This window comes from Zingiber officinale, chromosome 7A (genome assembly GCF_018446385.1).
Source record: "Zingiber officinale cultivar Zhangliang chromosome 7A, Zo_v1.1, whole genome shotgun sequence".
Taxonomy (NCBI): domain Eukaryota; kingdom Viridiplantae; phylum Streptophyta; class Magnoliopsida; order Zingiberales; family Zingiberaceae; genus Zingiber; species Zingiber officinale.
The window spans coordinates 26,604,807-26,621,555 of NC_055998.1; the positions used below are offsets into that span (position 1 = coordinate 26,604,807).

The window sequence follows — 16,749 nt, forward strand, 5'->3', positions numbered from 1 at the left end:
GGGCAGTCATCTTTGATGTGCCCTTCCTTGTTGCAGTTGTAGCATCGTACCGTCCTTTTATTGCGTTAATGCTTCCTCGATTGTGATTTAAATTTATTAGTTTTAAGAAATTTATTAAAACGTCTTACCAGTAGAGCTGCTTGGGTTTCGTCAATCGATGCTTCGGAGTCGGGATCATCCTTTTCGGCTTGTAGGGCAATGTTGAGGTTCGACTTCTCTACTTGTTTAGGCTCTGCAAGTCAAGACTCGTGAAGTTCGAAGGTAGAAAATAAACTTTCTAAACTACTTACCTCAAAGTCCTTAGAGATGTAGTAAGTATCTACTAAGGACGCCCATTCGGGAGTTCTTGGGAAGGCGTTGAGTGCATACCGAATAGAGTCTCGGTTCGTTACCGGTTCTCCGAGGTTGGTCAGTTGAGTTATCAACTCCTTAATTCTCGCCTGGAGTTGCGCTACCTTCTCGCCGTTGTTCATCCGGAGGTTCGACAACTGGGTCTAGAGGATGTCGCGCCTCGCTAGCTTTGCTTCTGAGGTGCCTTCGTGGAGCTCCAGGAATTTTTCCTAAAGGTCTTTGGTGGAGTCGTAGCTTCCGATCCGACTTACCTCCTGAGGCGGCAGAACGCTGAGCATGTGGAATTCCGCCTTTCTGTTGGCCACGAAATCGACTTGCTCCTTCTTTGTCCAGTTGTATTCTTTTTTGTCTTTGGGGGCTGAAAAATCATATTTCATAATAAGAAGAATAACAAATTCTATTTTAAAAAATACCTCCATTTTGCGTTTCCACGTAGTGAAGTCTCCGTCGAACTTCGGGGGATGAATGTTCGCGCCGGCCATTATCTCGATCTTTGTGCTTTAGTCAGCGGTTAGTCCTTCTAAGGTTGTCGGGCTCTGATACCATTTGTTGGTACAGCGGGGCCGGCAAGAGGGGGGTGAATTGCCTGAAAATAAAAGTATATCCTCCTTTAGACTTTCAACTTAAAATAATAACAACTATAAAAATAATGAAATGATAGAAAAGAAAAGGGAGACAGAAATTTAACTTGGTTACAACCAAGACGGTTGTTAATCCAAGGCGGTAGAACAACTCCACTAGAATGTCTCTTTCACTATAGGCGGAGAAGCCTTTTTACACACTAAATGAGCTCACACGTTGCTAGGAATTGAATGCTTGAATGAATGTTTAATTCCTAGGTCCAGGGGTCTTTTTATAGCCCCTGGAAAGTCTATCTCGAAGGTCCAAGGCGTTTCCAACAAGGGTTCAAGGCGTATCCAACAATTTGATCGGATAAAACTTTATCCGATTGCAAACGACAAGTTTTACTGGGTCTGAGGCGCCTCAAATGGCCTTGGAGGCGCCTCAGACTGGGTCTGAGGCGCCACTAAGCTGTTTGAGGCGCCTCAGACAGTGGAGGTAGCTGAGGCGCCTTCAGCATTGGTCTGAGGCGCCTCTGGCTAGCTTCTTCAACTCCTTTTGGCTTCTTTTCTCCTTCCGAAGTTCTGATTGATTGGGTGATTGCGGCCAACCGAAATAGAGCTCACCCGAACCCAATTTCCGGTCTTTTCCTCGAGCAGTCTTCCATCCCGGCTTTATGTCCCTCGAACGTCGTGCACATTCTTCTCGACCACCGGTGTACTCTTCCGCAGCTTTCTCGTCCTTCGGACGCACCGAGCCCGTCGGCTCCCTTCCCGTGCCGTCCTTCTCGCTAGTTGCGTCTTCCGCTCGACTTCCTGTGCTTCTAAGCTCCTGCACACTTAGACACAGGGATAAAAAACAAACAGGACCTAACTAACTTGGTTGATCACATCAAAACAACCATGGGGTCCAACAGAACTTTCCCAAATGATCATCCGGATCGGTAGATCCATTGTATTCTCCGATTGCCAAGGGAGTGTAGTGCCTCGGCAAAGAGTCTTGAAGTATTGCTTTGGAAAACTGGTGGTTGATCCGCTCGGGAGACGCATCGGATCGGGGCGCCTTGCCTTTCCTTGCGTTCTGAACGAGCGCTTCGTCTAAAGATCGCTTCTCTTGATTTGCTTACGCAACCTCTGAGGGCGTTTGGAACAGAGCCCGATGGAATGGAATAGGCGCGGGTGGAGCTTCTCCATGCGTGCCAGTCGACAGTCTATTTTGCCCCCAAATAGAATATTGCTCCGGTCGGTTGTCGTGAGCCGCTCAGCCTCCAGAGGCCGACATTGCTTGTTGCACCAGTCAGTCAGCTAGTGTCTTTTGCTGCTGTTGCTCAACTATCTTTACCGCTCATGCTTGTCTTAGTGCGTCGAGCTCCTCTTGAGTGAGCATCACGGTGTGAAGTTGTCCAGCGCCATCTATCTTCTCGGCTCAAATGCAGGTGCGTTCCCACAGACGGTGCCAAATTTGATTCTGTCCGAGAGTCGAGGCAATGGATGCTGGGGACGTGGTGCTCTCGTTGCCCGTTGGTGGACTCCTCGTCAATGAAGCGTGCAACCACAACAACATCAGTGCCAAGCCGGGGAGGGGTTCCCTAGCGATGACCTTCCGATGCTCAAGTCAAACACCGGCGATGTAGGAGAAACGAGGAAACAAAATGGCAGAGTAACTGTAGCTACAGTAGAGATTATGCATACCTCCGTCGAAACTTGGAGCCCTTTATATAGGGCTCCGGGGAAGTGCGTGCACGCTCCTTGAGGCATGCACGCTTCTCAAAGCATACCCTGAAAAGACGTGTTAGAAAAGTGTCCATGATATCATACCTTAACAACCCGAGCATATCTCTGATAGGACAGTGGAAGCTTCCGCCGTATGATCCTCTGCCTGTCCATGCTGCCAACCATGCCGTCTGTCGATGGCGCGAGTCCCTACGAGGATATCGGCTGATACTCCTTTTGTCTGTTAGTGGGTCGAGAGAGATGACCGCTTGGCCAGCCCTTGGCCGTTCGGCGGGTCTTGTCCTCGGGCCGAGCGAAATGGCCGTTCGGCTAGCATCCCATTGTCCTGGCTCCATGTTATGTAGGCCGGAGCTGTGTCCGAATGTAGTCTGCTCGGTCGTCAATGTTTTGTCAATGTGAGTCCGAGCGGGCTAGCCACTCGACCCATACCTTGTCTGTTTGAGCGCCGGAAGCTTGGTACGTGTCCGAGCGGTACTGACATCCGGTCGGATATTCTCTCTCTTAGTCGGGAAAGTGAACCGCCCGCTCGGATGATCACGTAAGGTTGACCGTCTTGACTTTAACCTCCACCGTGCCATTGACCCCACTGCTGAGCTAGCCCCTCCTTATCACCGGATCATTCTACAACCAGGTCAGCTCTTCGTTTGTCATTGTATCAATTTGCAATGTAGCCATAAACATAACTAGATCCTATTAGATACATCATTTTGTTCAATTAGATGCATTGTATTCCTTTCACAGCAATCATATTGTAACTTGAACTTGTCCAGATTACGGCAGCTCTTTCCCTCCGACATCTTTCTCATTGATCTCTTATAAACTAGAAAGAAAGAATATAACCAGTGCTAGTAAATGGACAAAAGTTATATAAAAATAATAATTGTAGCTCTAACTCAATGGTATAGTATCTGATCAAAAAACATATGCCATTCAAGTCACATTGCAAACTTACATCACTAGACTGGGTGCCCGGAGAGAGATTTTATCTGAGGGTGACAAGAGATTTTAGCAAAAGTTGGGAGAATTAAGTCGAAATTTAATATTATGCCGTGGATTATCGAATTTCAACTTTTCCAAATAATCCAGCACCGGGATTGACAAAGGAATTGAACAGTTTGTACAAGGATTTGGGACATCTGCTCCAGGAGTGTTGGCAAAGAACAGGAGATACAAAATCAAGAACGCTACTTGACGTCAAATCAAGTGAGAACTTTATCAAGAAAAATAACCAGAGGAGTTTCTCCAAAAAGTATTTACTACAACAGAAAGATGACCATAGAACTTTAGAAAGGCATTTAACAATTTACAGCAGAAAGCATTTTGAAAGTACCGGGGAAAGATTCAATGTAACCATTGAATGAAAAGAATTTGATGCCACCAGTACAAAGGAATTTTGTGGAACAAATTAGTCAAGGCAGCTGCGAAAGCTGGATGCATCAACTTTTTGACTCTACCCTCTTGGAGCAACCTCTTGGTAGATGTACGGTATGGAAGTTTGGTTCTCGTGGAACTGTTGTAGGTCTTGTTCCTTTTGCTATAACAAAAGGATTCTTGATTTTGCTGTTACCTCTTCCTAGTTTAGCATCCAGTGGCTTCCTCAATGTTGTCACACTGCATGAATGAAATATGTTTAAGAGTTCAAATTATCTACGCAAAGAGTAACAACTTTGAGGAGGATTGCGTGAACCTTCTGTCCTTAGATGTTTGCCTTGATGGTTCTACCATCTTTTTAGTGGTTTTCTCCTTGGTTGTTACTACCTGAAATAGCCAAACCAAAATTAGAATTCCTTGTGGTACTTGTATATAACAAAACCTTTACAATGTTCATTTTCTCTAATATATCTCCTACTACAAGTGTAATTACAACAACAATAACAACAACCAAGCCTTATCCCACTAGGTTGGACAGATTGTGGGTTAAAGTAGGCTTACTGTGGGATTGAGTTGGGCAGATTGAATTAAAAGGTTGAAGAAGTGTAATTCAATGTTGGTTTCTGATAGATAAAATCTGGCAGAGAACTCAATTTATCTGTTTATTCTATTTGGATTGATTTGTTTCTACTCGCATGTAGATTTTTACCTTCATTGTTATTATACTCAATTTATCCGTTTATTCTATTTGGATAGATTTGTTTCTACTCATGTGCAGATTTTTACCTTCATTGTAATTATTATTGCTGGTCCCCAATGATTTGCAAACATGTTGAACAACATATTTTTGTGCATTGAGATGTGTAGACAAAACACGTTATTGCAATTGTTTTTTTGTATTATGTTTGTTGTTATATTGAAGTCATTAATATCTAGTAATTAATTGTGTTAATCAGATTTTTTTCATTTTATTGTGCAATATGTCATTTTGTTGAAACAATGATTTTGGTAAACATAAAGTTAGTAGTTATTACGCGAAACCTACCAAATTAACAGTGATTGATATGCAGTTATAGTAGTTGTAATTGTGAAACCTACCTAGTTCACTGTTGACCTTGGGCAGGCCTCTAAACTGACTTAATTAGAACGAGGATTTATATCCATGATAAGCTTGACAATTGCCACAATGTTTGAGTTACTAATCAATTACAGATTAATTTCATACTATAGATGCAACCTCCATGAAATATTATCATAGCATCAAACACCATATTGTTTAAAAATTGTATGTGCCTCCCATTAAGATACAAATATGTAACTGGATAACGAGAGGTCCAAGGTTTAAATCTTGCCCACATGTGAAGGCGAACATAATAAAATATAAATATTTAATTCATTTGTCAAAAAATATTTTCTCATAAATTTATGTGTTGAGTTTGGGCCGAATAGTAAAGTATATTCACTCACACATAAATGGGGTGAGTATTAAGGATATAAAGTGTAATTGATATTTTCTTTAATAGGTCCAGAATTTTGGGATAATTGGTTAGCAGATTTAACTTTAACACTTATCTTTCCACATATTAGCTTTATAACTTGAGAATGCTTACAAAAGCACTACCAAGTACTAACCTTGATTACTTCTGCATGCTTGAGATTGGATTCACTCTTCTTTTGAGCTTGAGCTTCAACCTGAAGCCTTCTTTCCTGGTTTGCTTCCTTAAGAATCCTCCTTTCCTGACAGAACATAACAAAATTCTCACTACGTCCATCAAATTTTATCTTAAACTTGAGAGACAAAGGAACTCACATCAACTCTTAATCTAAAAGGCCTTGGATTTGTAATTGTCCTTTTATGTTTCTCTCGATCAGAAGTTTCAGTGGTGGACTTGATATGAGGTCTAACTTCCTGTTTAAGTACACAATTATTCACTATAATTATAAAAATATATTTTATACAGAGCAAAACTGTAACCTGCCTTCTGGGGATCATTCTCTCTAGTTGCAGACATGATGTTCTCACTTGCATAATTTCGGGTGTTTGAACTAACAACTCTGTTAATAAAAATATAAAATCAGCTTCCCCTAATCAATTTGAGGGCAAAATAAGTAGAATCCAGTTACAAATACCTTTTCTTGGTGCTAGGAGCATTTTCTTTCTCATCATCTACCTTAGACATTGCTTCCACTTTTTCAGCTCCACTGTCAGGTTTGCTGGAAGAGTGAGGGAGAGAAACCTTGTCCTGTATATCCTTCTCGCAGTTCATTATCTTCCTCGACTTAATTAGACCTACTGAGTCCTTTTCACCTGATTGTGTTTCTAAGTTCAGACACTCTTTATCTGAATTCACAACTAGAAATTGCTTGTCACCCTTTGCAGTCGCATGACAATCCATTTCTTTGTCAGCTTTGAAATCATTTGAGGGAATGCAGAATATTGAAGATGCCCCACTTTTCAACTTCATCTTACTTTTAGTTTTATCAGCCTTGTTCAAATTCTGTGCAGAGTCTTCAGCGTTCTTTGAGCTTTTCTGATTCTTTGGTATACAGAGATACCTGCTCGGCACATTCTTTACGCGTTTGGTAACTTTAACCTTCTTCATTTTAACACAAACGTCAGATACAGAAGTCTCACATTTGGATGGAGAAGAACTCTCAGGTTTTTCTTTGTTATTAGTAGTATCTGCTGCAGCAGCAACAGTATCAACAAAAAGAGATTTCGCTACAGATTTGTTCATCACTACACTAACTGGTTCCCTTTGCTGGCTCACACTCCGAAAATCCTCTTGATTAGTTGGACGTTTTTGGATTTTTGGTGTCGTCAATGCCTCTTTTCTCTTAGAATGTTGTGATCTTGACTTAACATCACCAGGGGTTAACCTCAAGCTCGAGAGGGGATGGTCCATTAGCTTGGTTTTTGCCATATTTTCAGCAACTGAAGTCACAGTGCTCCGGCCGGCAGTCCTACACTTTAAGGACTTTGCAGGAGCAGATTTTGGGCATTTTGGGATCAAACTGTCATAACCTCTAATTCGTGTTAAAACTTTTGTCCCACTTGAGAATTTTAATTTTAACTTTCTACAACACAAAGAATTATAACAAACAGAAAGAGTATGACGAAACCAGACCTTGGAGCTTCTCGATCCCATGCTTTTCGACGGCACACATTGGGGCTTCTGCCTTCGATGACCTGTGATTCATCGTGACGGCCAAAAATTGAAAATAATGACCTAAAATTACAAAAGAGGGAGCAAAAATAACAGAAGGGGACGACATAGCCAAACCCTAATCCGAAAGGATCTGAGGAGAGCATCAGGATCAACTTCCTCGTGATTTTGGTCACAACCTAAACATCAATCACCATGCTACGGGTGAGAGCTAACAGGAAATTAAAACTGGAATGACAGACATCAGGAAAAAGCTATCTTTCGACAGAGTAAACGAAATCGAAAACCCTAATCCATGTGAAGAATAGTTGAGGCAAGAGCTCACCGACGCGGGAGCAGAACCAGGATCGATCATCCGGCCGAGAGCAATCGGGGAGGCTGAAGTCAACGAACTTGGGTGCCTCGATCTCCTCGTAGACTCCATCGTCCACTTCGCTGGGCGTCGCTTCTGATTCCTTCATCAAATCAGACCGGAGCTTCTCCATCCCAATACCAAAAAAATCCAATAAAACGAGATCGAGATCGCAACTGAGGGAAGAACAAACGAGATCGAGGTCGAGAGTGAGACGAATCTTAAAAAGCGACGAGCAGAGAATTTGGTCGGCTTTTCATATAACTGAAAACTAGCCGTTGGAGCGGCTCGTCATCGAACACAGGGAAACGAATTGGATGCACCGAGCGGGAAAAGGTAAACCGTTGAATTTGACAAACGGTGGGTTTCGATAAAGATCCGACGGTGATAACTCCGCAGGGATAATTATGCGGACTTCATAATAGTGGCTAGCCTACTCTCAGCATGCTTTCTTTAACAATGTTAAAATCGCAGTGATCTCACGGGTTGTAGTAGTAGTGCTCGAGCAAAATACCCCTCATACATAATTCTATCAATATATTTTCTTCTTTAATAAAGTTTTCTTACAATTCCATTACACTTTTACACTTTATAGGATGATCGATTGCAGTATAGACGTCTTTATTTCTCCAATTGTTAATTTGTTTCATAAACTTATCTCCACAACCAGAGGAGAATCCCCCTTGTCCACCGTGAACGTTTGCCTAACCTTCTTCGTGAGCGTCCTGATCTCAACGCTGTACGTGCCATGGAAGCCCCTGAACTTGAACTCCCCTTGGCCATCGACTCTTCCGTGAGCACGCGACGTCCACTCGTGCTGAAGAAGACTCGACAGCCTCCTCCCTGCTTCGTTGAGATCGCCTTCCGCGTTCACCAAGTGCGCGTCGTCCCGACTCATGAACAGCTCCCAGAAGCCCCACAGCATCACCCCCTCCACCGCAGGGTGCGCGTACGCCTCCCGCAGGATCACCTCCAGGTCATCCGCTCGCACGAACTCGTTCGCCGCCGACACGTCGATTTCTGTGAACCAGACGGGGATGCCGAGGACGCCCAGCTTATCCAGAGCCGACGAGATCACCGGCCCAACTGGTGCCTTGACATGCCCTTGAAGGCCGATTCCCCCCACCGGAGCGCCTTGGTCCTGCAGGCTAAGTATCTGCTCGATGTACGTCTCCGGCGTAGCCCTTGTGTCCGCGGCGCACTCCACGTTGTAGTCGTTCACGAACAGAGTCGCTGCAGAGTCTAGCTGGTTCGCCGCCTTGAACATGCTCGATCGTATGTCTCTTCCGAGACGGTCTTGGTAGAACGTTCCGTGGAGCATCTCGTTATTGACGTCGTAGTGCTGGAACTGATCCTTGTACCTCGTCAGGAGGCCGTTGAGGCGACTTTGGACGGCGCTGGCGAGATCGGTGTTGTTGAGAGCGCGAACCCAGCCCTGCACCGCGCTCTCCACTTCCCAGAAGATGCAATGCCCCCTCGTCTCGATGCCATTCTTCTTGCAGAGATCGAGAAGTTCGTCGGCGTCGGCATAGTTGAGACTCCCCTGCTGCGGCTCCGTCCAGTACCACTTGAGTTCGTTTTCGAAGACGGCCCAATTGAAGTTGGTGACGAAGAAGTTGACGAAGTCCTCGTTGTCGATGTTGCTTCGCGCGATGCATGATCCGAAAGGGAAACTGTTCTTGATTTGTCGAACTCTCACCAATGGCGGCGGCAATGCAGAATCAACGGCGAGATTATCCGAGGCTGTAATTTTCAGAACCACGTCTCTCTTTCTCACCTGATGAAGTTAATATGTGATCGTTTTGTCAAAATTTAGTAGTGATTTTGACAAATTCTGCTGATTAATACCTTGTCCGTGAGGTTCTTGAGATGCCGGAATCTTGCTTTCCGGTCGACGGGGAAAATCTGAAGCCCGGCCACCATGAGGTCAACCCCCGCCGCCGGGCCCTGGACGTACACCATCACTCTCTCTGCCGTCAGCGTCTCGATCCGAAATGATCCTCCGATCTCGTACCACCGTCCATCGGTGACCTGACTTTGGCCGCAGTTGACCCACTGGGTGTCCACGCCGAGGGCGACGTTGACGTTCTGCGGCGTGCCCTGCGCACCGACGACGCGGACCCACGCCGACACCTGGTAGGCGACGTGGATCTGGATCCTCTCCGTGATGGTCTGCGCGGGGCCCATCCACGTCTGCGTGCGGTCGGTGACGTGGATGTGACGGCCGTTGAGCGGCTCGCGCGTCCCGAGGGAGTCGCGCGCCATGGTAGGAAGCACGCGAGGTGCGCCGGACGCGACGACGGCGAGCTTGCAGGGGCCAAGAGGGAACCAGCCGCTTAACCCGTCGGAGCCGTCGGAGAGACTGCCGTTTTGTATTATGTTGACTCCGTACGTAACATTCTGTCAGGAAAAAACATATATTAATAGAAAGAAGAAAAAAAATTCGATCAATCTTTCAACTGTTCATGCTTGATTGACCTCGAAATCGGGAGGACTCGATGGAGGAGCCTTCTCTGCATGCTTGATCACTAAGCTGCCGAGAAGGATATCCATGCCCGCCGGTGGCCCTTCAACGAAGACCACAATTTTAGAAGCTTCGCCGTTCATCAGAAACTTGCCCTTCAATTGCACCCAATCCTTATCGGTTGCCATCGCTCTGTCAATGGCAGATGATCGGATATCAATCACATGCAGCACATGATGAAACCTTAGTGAAACAATCGTAGTACTTAGCAATGCCGACGTATTGTTCGCGCCCATTCGCTGCTTGAACGTACAGAGTGGTTCTGACTTCCGCAGGTGCAGATGGAGCAGCAGAGGAAGACGATGGATTGGCGAAAACTCTAACGAACGCCGTCGCCTCGTAAGCGAGCTTCCGCTGCACCCGGCCGGTGATCTCCTGCTGAATCCCGTTCCAGCTCTGAGTGCGCTCCGACGCGGCCGCAAAGTACTTGTGGCCGCTAAAAGGACCTATCTGCCCGTCGCCCATGGAGTCGTGGAGCGCGAGCTTGCAAGATCCCCAAGCGGACCAATTGTTGAGGCCGTCGTCGAAGTTAGGGTTCAATATGATGCTTTGATCTTCTCCGTCGATGAATATTTTCTCTAGGGAACTCTGAGAAGAAGAAGAAGAATTCAATAATTAATACAACTGATGTAGAGTCAGGACATGAATCAATCTGTACCTTAGCGTCACAAACTGAATTGCTGCTTGGTTGATCAGCCATGAAGTTATCAATTAGGAAAGGATTAAAATCAAGAGCTAGCAACCTCTCAAGAACACACAGAAGCAAGACACTGTCCTCTGCTGCATGGAATGTAGCCTGCAACTTCGCTGCTTATATATAACTTTCAGCTGGAACTTAATTTTAGATCCACATGCAGTACTTTTAGATCCAACATATCTATTTCTGGGATTGCAAGCTAAAACTAGCATTATTTTATTTGTAATTATCTTCGCATGTTGGAGTAGTGAGGATATATTCCATTTGTGGAGTATAATGAAATGTGGGAGAGGATTCTTTTTCTTGAAGAGATAGGTTACTTCACCTTTGTCTTTCATCCGGAGAACATATTGATATCTAGCTAGCTAGCATGCATGAACTATGCTTGCACTGCAATTGAAGGTTTTAAATTAAATTTTTTCTCTTTTTCATATTTCATGAGAGTCAAGTGGCCAATAAGGTAGTAGATACTCAACTAGGACGACTTGGAAGTTAAGGGAGTTGGGAGTATTCGTTTTTTTTTGATAACCAGGTTTCCGTTCTTACGACCCGATTGATTGGCGACGGATCCTGTTCTATGAAAGTTTTTGATGTGTGCGAAATATAAGTGCACGTTTATTGCCAAGTTATAAAATGTATCGATCGCACGAGAACTGTATATCAAGTACATACTAATCAGATTTGTGAAGTAAATTATCTAGAGTATCGCAAATTATAAGTATTTGTGTGTGTGTGAGAGAGAGATAGTGTCTGTGTCTAGAGACTAGAGCACCAAACACAAAAATTCAAGGAAGAAATCCGAAATTGAGAAGACGATCCTAGGATTCCAGTTTTTTCATGATGATCGTCAACATCCTAAGTATTATTTACTTTCCTATTTCTATGTTTGTTCTCATGAAGGTAGTCTATCCCGAGATACTGATATAAACTTTTGGAAGTATACCGATGTGTTTACCCAAATGCGACATCTGCTTTCAAGCACAAGAAGTCTAGGAAGAAATCTGAAATTGGGAAGACGATCCTAGGATTCCCGTTTTGCCAAGATGATCGTTGAAATCCTAAATATTGTTACTTTTCTCTCTCTATGTTTGTTCTCATGAAGGTAGTCTATCCCGAGATGCTGATATAAACTTTTAGAATTATATCGGAGTGCCTATCCAAATGTGACATCTACTTTTAAGGTGACATTGCTAGTACGACTGTTTTCTCAAGGAGACCCCTGTTATAATTGTTGGATTGAAGAGTTTCGCTAGAGGGGGATGAATAGCGATTAAAAAAAAAATTGTAGAGCGCATAGCGGAAAAGTAAAGACAAAGGCGTAAAGTAACACTAACAAAGATCGTTTTTACTTGGTTCGGAGCCTTTGTCGACTCCTACTCTAAGGCCCGCACACAAGGGCGCTTTCGATGGGCAATCACTAATTATTCGAAAGGAAATTACAGAATTGAAGTACAGGAATTAATTAGAAAAGGAAAACCGACAATAATTAGAAAGAAACAGAAAAGTAGAATTTGTCGGAGAGCCTTTGCAGCGTCGCAGGAGCATAGGAGAGCAATTTGTGTGTTGTTTCGTTGTTGTGATGACTCTAGCCTTTACCCTCCTTATATAGGAGGTTCGGGGTGCTCGGAACCTCCAGGGTGCCCTGAATATGACGTAGCCGAGCCAACCAGGGCGTTTCACGTGACGAGACTCGTTGGGGGGATAAACTTTGCATTCCGGGCGTCCGGGTCCCTCCCGGGCGCCCGGACCACTCTTCTCCAGAAATCCCTTCTCCTACAAGAAAGAGTTAGTCCGAGGCAAAATGCAAATAATATTATCCTGCAAAACAAAGTGTTAGCACGATTTAAAGTTAACAAGCAGAGTATTAGCTAGATTCATCTCCTCGAGACCAGAATCTAGTCACGATCTCGACTTAGAGATCCGAAATGGGTCTAAGTCGGATCGACGCCTAATGTTCCCTTCCCAGGAACGCGTCCTCACAGTCACTCCCCTCGAGTGACTTACCTTCACTTACCTGCCAGACGTCTGGTCAACCCTTCGACCCATCTGGGCTTCGTGCCAGCTATCCGGTCAGCCCGTCGACCTAGCTGGACTTCGTGCCAAACGTCCGATCAGTCCATCGACTCATTTGGACTTCGTGCCAGCTATCCGGTTGGCCCTTCGACCTAGCTGGGCTTCGTGCCAGACATCAGGTCAGTCCGTCGACTTGTCTGGGCTTCTCCTGCACACTCGGTCAGAGTATTCGATAATAATGAAACTAACTTAACCTATTTTATCATTCATCAAAACTTGAGTTAGACTGTTAGTGCTAACCGCACCAACAATCTCCCCCTTTTTGATGCAATGACAACCTGGTTAAGTTAGTGAAAAATATGCAAGTAAAAATAAGCATAAGGTTGTTAAGTTAGCTTTTAAATTTTGTTGTTTTTGTTGTAACTTAACCACCTAACCCTCCCCCTTTGACATTCATCAAAAGAATTGACAGAGAAAAAAATGCAAGGTAAAAAAAAAATCTAGAAATGTAAGTCAGATCTTCTTGGGGGGAGTTTTAAGCTAGAAAAATAGAAAAATAACTTAAGCTTTTAACTTTTATCTTTTTCAAAAAGTAGCTACGTTTAAGAACATAGTTAACTTTTAGAAAGATAACTATAATTTTAACTTAATCTTTTGAAAAGAGTTTTGCAATTTGAAAATATAATTTGCAAAGATAGCATTTTTATAAAAAGTTATTAGGGTTAAGTTCAATTTTCAAGTTAAGTTTTTAAAACTAAGTAAAATCAAGTTTTAGTTTGTAAAACTTAACTAAGTAAAATTTGTTTTTAAATCTGAGTTTGTAACCTTTTAAATTTCCAAAAATATGTTTTAAGACCCAAGTAGAATATAATTTTCAAAATGAGGAGTCCAATTTTCAAAATCAACTTTTTAAAACTAAGTTTGGAAGGTCTAAATTTCAAAACTAAGTTTAGAATGTATAATTAAATTTGAAAAGTTTAAAATTTGAAAATAAAACTAATTTTCAAATCTAAGTTTAAATAATTTTAACTTTCAAAACTAATTTTGAAAAATCCAAAGAAATTTTTTAAAACACTTAGTTTTGACTTGATTTAAAAAAAGATATTAAAAATAAGTATAAAAATAATTAATCCTCCCCCTAAACCTGACATTACAAAATCTGTCTAACCAGTTAGCTACTCACTGACTATTAGAAGATAGTAGCTTTCACTTGGTTAGTAAAGTTAAGTCTAATCATCATTAGTTAGTGTTTGACTAAACTGAATGACTTAACCTGATTAATATTTGTTTGGTATTAAACGCCCAGACTTATGTCGATGCACTGAAATAAGCATCTTAAGTCCATGCAATTTGTCTATGCATCTCACCCCTTTCTATGTTTGGCAATCACAACCAAGGGAATCTTAGGGTGTTGGTGAGATGCTCAAGTACTATCCCTAGGGGAACATGTTTTCTAAGGGATTATTCTAGTCTAAGGCTAAAACTGATTTAAAATTCTAGAAATGGAAGATTTAAAAAAAATATAAAGATTTTATCCTAGAATTTAAAAATACTATTTTTGAAAATAGTTTTTTAGTATCCTAGTCTATTAAACACATCAGAATAAATTATTATCAGAGTTGAGATATAACTAAGTCAGAATAGCATAAGTCAATGTCAAGGTCAAAGTACAATGATCATAATAAAATATACATCAGGATGATGAAGTCTATCGAGATGAGGAGGGGGGTGGTCCGGATCCCAAGGAACGTAACATCTCGATCAGCTCAGCATGATGAGTCTGGTCATCCTCTCGGGAGATGGATAGATCTCGTCGAAGGTTGGAGATCTCCTGTCTCACGTCTCATCGTAAGTCGGAGACCTCTTGCCGCACCTCTCGTCGCAAGTCAGAGATCTCCTATCTCATCTCTCGACAGAGACTCGTCATGGATAGCTCGAGTCCGGCAACTCGATCGCCTAAACTACGAGGAACGGGACGAGGTGCTCGGCCTGGAGGTGGAGGTGGTATAGGGGCCGGAGCATCGTCGCCAAATAATGCGACCATAAACTCGTCCTGATCTGCCTCCTCCTGGGCATCTGGGTTTGGCTGGTGCTGTGCCCCCCTCCGCCAAGATAGGACACTCTCATCATCTATATGGACACCTCCTAGAGAGAAGTTCCTAGGTCCTAAGATGTCGAACTCAGTTAGGACTCGAACATCACCTAGGGTGACGTTAATACATAGGTAGGCGAAATATGACATCAAAATATGACAATACTGTAAGACCGTTGGATTCGATAGAGGGGGGGGGGGGGTGAATATCGATTCGATAAAGATGAGTATAAACGCAGCGGAAAACTAAAATAGACACAGGTGTTTTTTACTTCGTTCGGAGCCTGTGACGACTCCTACTCGAAGGCCCGTACTCCGTGAGTACTTTCGTTGGGCAATCACTATCAATTCGAATGAAGATTACAAATAAGTACAAGAATTGACAGAAATAAAATACCGACAAGAGAAGAAGAGTTAGACTTTAAGAAAGCGCTTTGTCGGAATAGCCTCGTGGCGTCGCAGGAGCGTAGAGCAGCAGAGCAAGCAGTAAGTTTTCAGTGCAGACTTGATGTTTTTGAAGCTCCTACCTGGGGCTTCTTTTATATGCTGTCCCGGGCGCCTGGATCCCTTCCGGGCGCCTGGAACGTGACGTAGCTGCACGAACCATGATGCTCCACGTGGCGACGACTCGGCTGGATGAAATTTGCCTTCCGGGCGCCCGGACCTCCGGGCGCCCGGACCACCTTGTTTCAGAAAGCTCCTTTTTCCTGCAAAACAGGGTTAGTCCGAGGCAAATATGTATCCTGTAAAATAGATTGTTAGCACAGTTAAAGTTCAATAGATGGATAAGAAAGAGTATGACTTAGATTCCGTCTTTCCGAGACCGGAATCTAGTCACGATCTCGACTTAGATATCCGAAATGGATCTAAGCCGGATCGACGCCTAATGTTCCCTACCCGGGAACACGTCCTCGCAGTCACTCCCCTCCAGTGACTTACCTCACTTACCTGCCAGACGTCCAGTCAGCCCGTCGACCCGTCTGGACTTCTCGCCAAGCGTCCGGTCAGCCCGTCGACCCGCTTGGACTTCTCGCCAGCTATCCGGTCAGCCCGTCGACCTAGCTGGACTTCTCGCCAAGCGTCCGGTCAGCCCGTCGACCCGCTTGGACTTCTCGCCAGCTATCCGGTCAGCCCGTCGACCTAGCTGGACTTTTCCTGCACACTTGATAAAAGTGTCAGACAACAACAAACCTAACTTAACCTGATTTGTCATTCATCAAAACCTGAGTTAGACCGTTAGTGCTAACCGCACCAACAATCTCCCCCTTTTTGATGGAATGACAACCTGGTTAAGTTAGTGATAAAAAAATATGCAAGAATCAAGCATGATTTTTAAGGCTTAAGTTAGTTTTTCAAGTTTGCATTAAGTTGCTCTAACTTAACCAACCTAACCCTCCCCCTTTGGCATACATCAAAAAACGAGGGTAAACAAACATAGTGAGAATTACTGAAAACAATAAGATTTTGAAAAATAACTGAGTTTTTAAATCCAAGAAAAGATCAAATTGACTTGGGGGAGTCTAAAGTTTGAAAACTTGTTTAAAGCATTAGCTTTTAGTTTTTTAGAAAAAATGCTAAGTGTAGATAGGTTAATTTTCAAACATAAGTGTATAAGGATTAAATTTCAAAAAATTTTTCAAAACAAGTTTCAACATAAGTTTGAAATGCTATATAAACATAAGTTTTCAACACCAAAATTCCAAAACTAAGTTTGAAAAAATCTATTTTTTTTTTCAAAATCAAGAAAGATAATTTTGAGAAGCTTAGTTTGTAAACTAAATTTTGTAAGATTTTTCCTTCAAATCAAATTGTCAAAATTGAGTAAAATCAAATTTTTAAGAACTAGACTCAAGACAATTTTCAAAGTGAAATTAAGTTTAAATCTTTA

At 43.1% G+C, this 16,749-nt stretch overlaps 2 protein-coding genes across 2 annotated transcripts; both read right to left on the minus strand.

Annotated features, from left to right (window-relative positions):
• Positions 1 to 3,833: 3,833 nt before the first annotated feature.
• On the minus strand, positions 3,834 to 7,762 carry LOC122001220. The gene is made up of 9 exons (XM_042555856.1): positions 7,509 to 7,762; positions 7,301 to 7,362; positions 7,145 to 7,206; positions 6,147 to 7,031; positions 5,996 to 6,071; positions 5,827 to 5,925; positions 5,649 to 5,753; positions 4,333 to 4,403; positions 3,834 to 4,256 (listed from the first exon to the last, which is right to left on the minus strand). Exons 1-9 carry the CDS (start codon positions 7,666 to 7,668, stop codon positions 4,082 to 4,084), a joined length of 1,695 nt encoding a protein of 564 aa, XP_042411790.1. The 5' UTR covers positions 7,669 to 7,762; the 3' UTR covers positions 3,834 to 4,081.
• A 322-nt stretch (positions 7,763 to 8,084) lies between these two features.
• LOC122001221 (endo-1,4-beta-xylanase 1-like) lies at positions 8,085 to 10,877 on the minus strand. Its single transcript, XM_042555857.1, has 5 exons — positions 10,718 to 10,877; positions 10,265 to 10,647; positions 10,014 to 10,191; positions 9,384 to 9,935; positions 8,085 to 9,312 (listed from the first exon to the last, which is right to left on the minus strand). Exons 1-5 carry the CDS (start codon positions 10,757 to 10,759, stop codon positions 8,182 to 8,184), a joined length of 2,286 nt encoding a protein of 761 aa, XP_042411791.1. The 5' UTR covers positions 10,760 to 10,877; the 3' UTR covers positions 8,085 to 8,181.
• Positions 10,878 to 16,749: the final 5,872 nt, after the last annotated feature.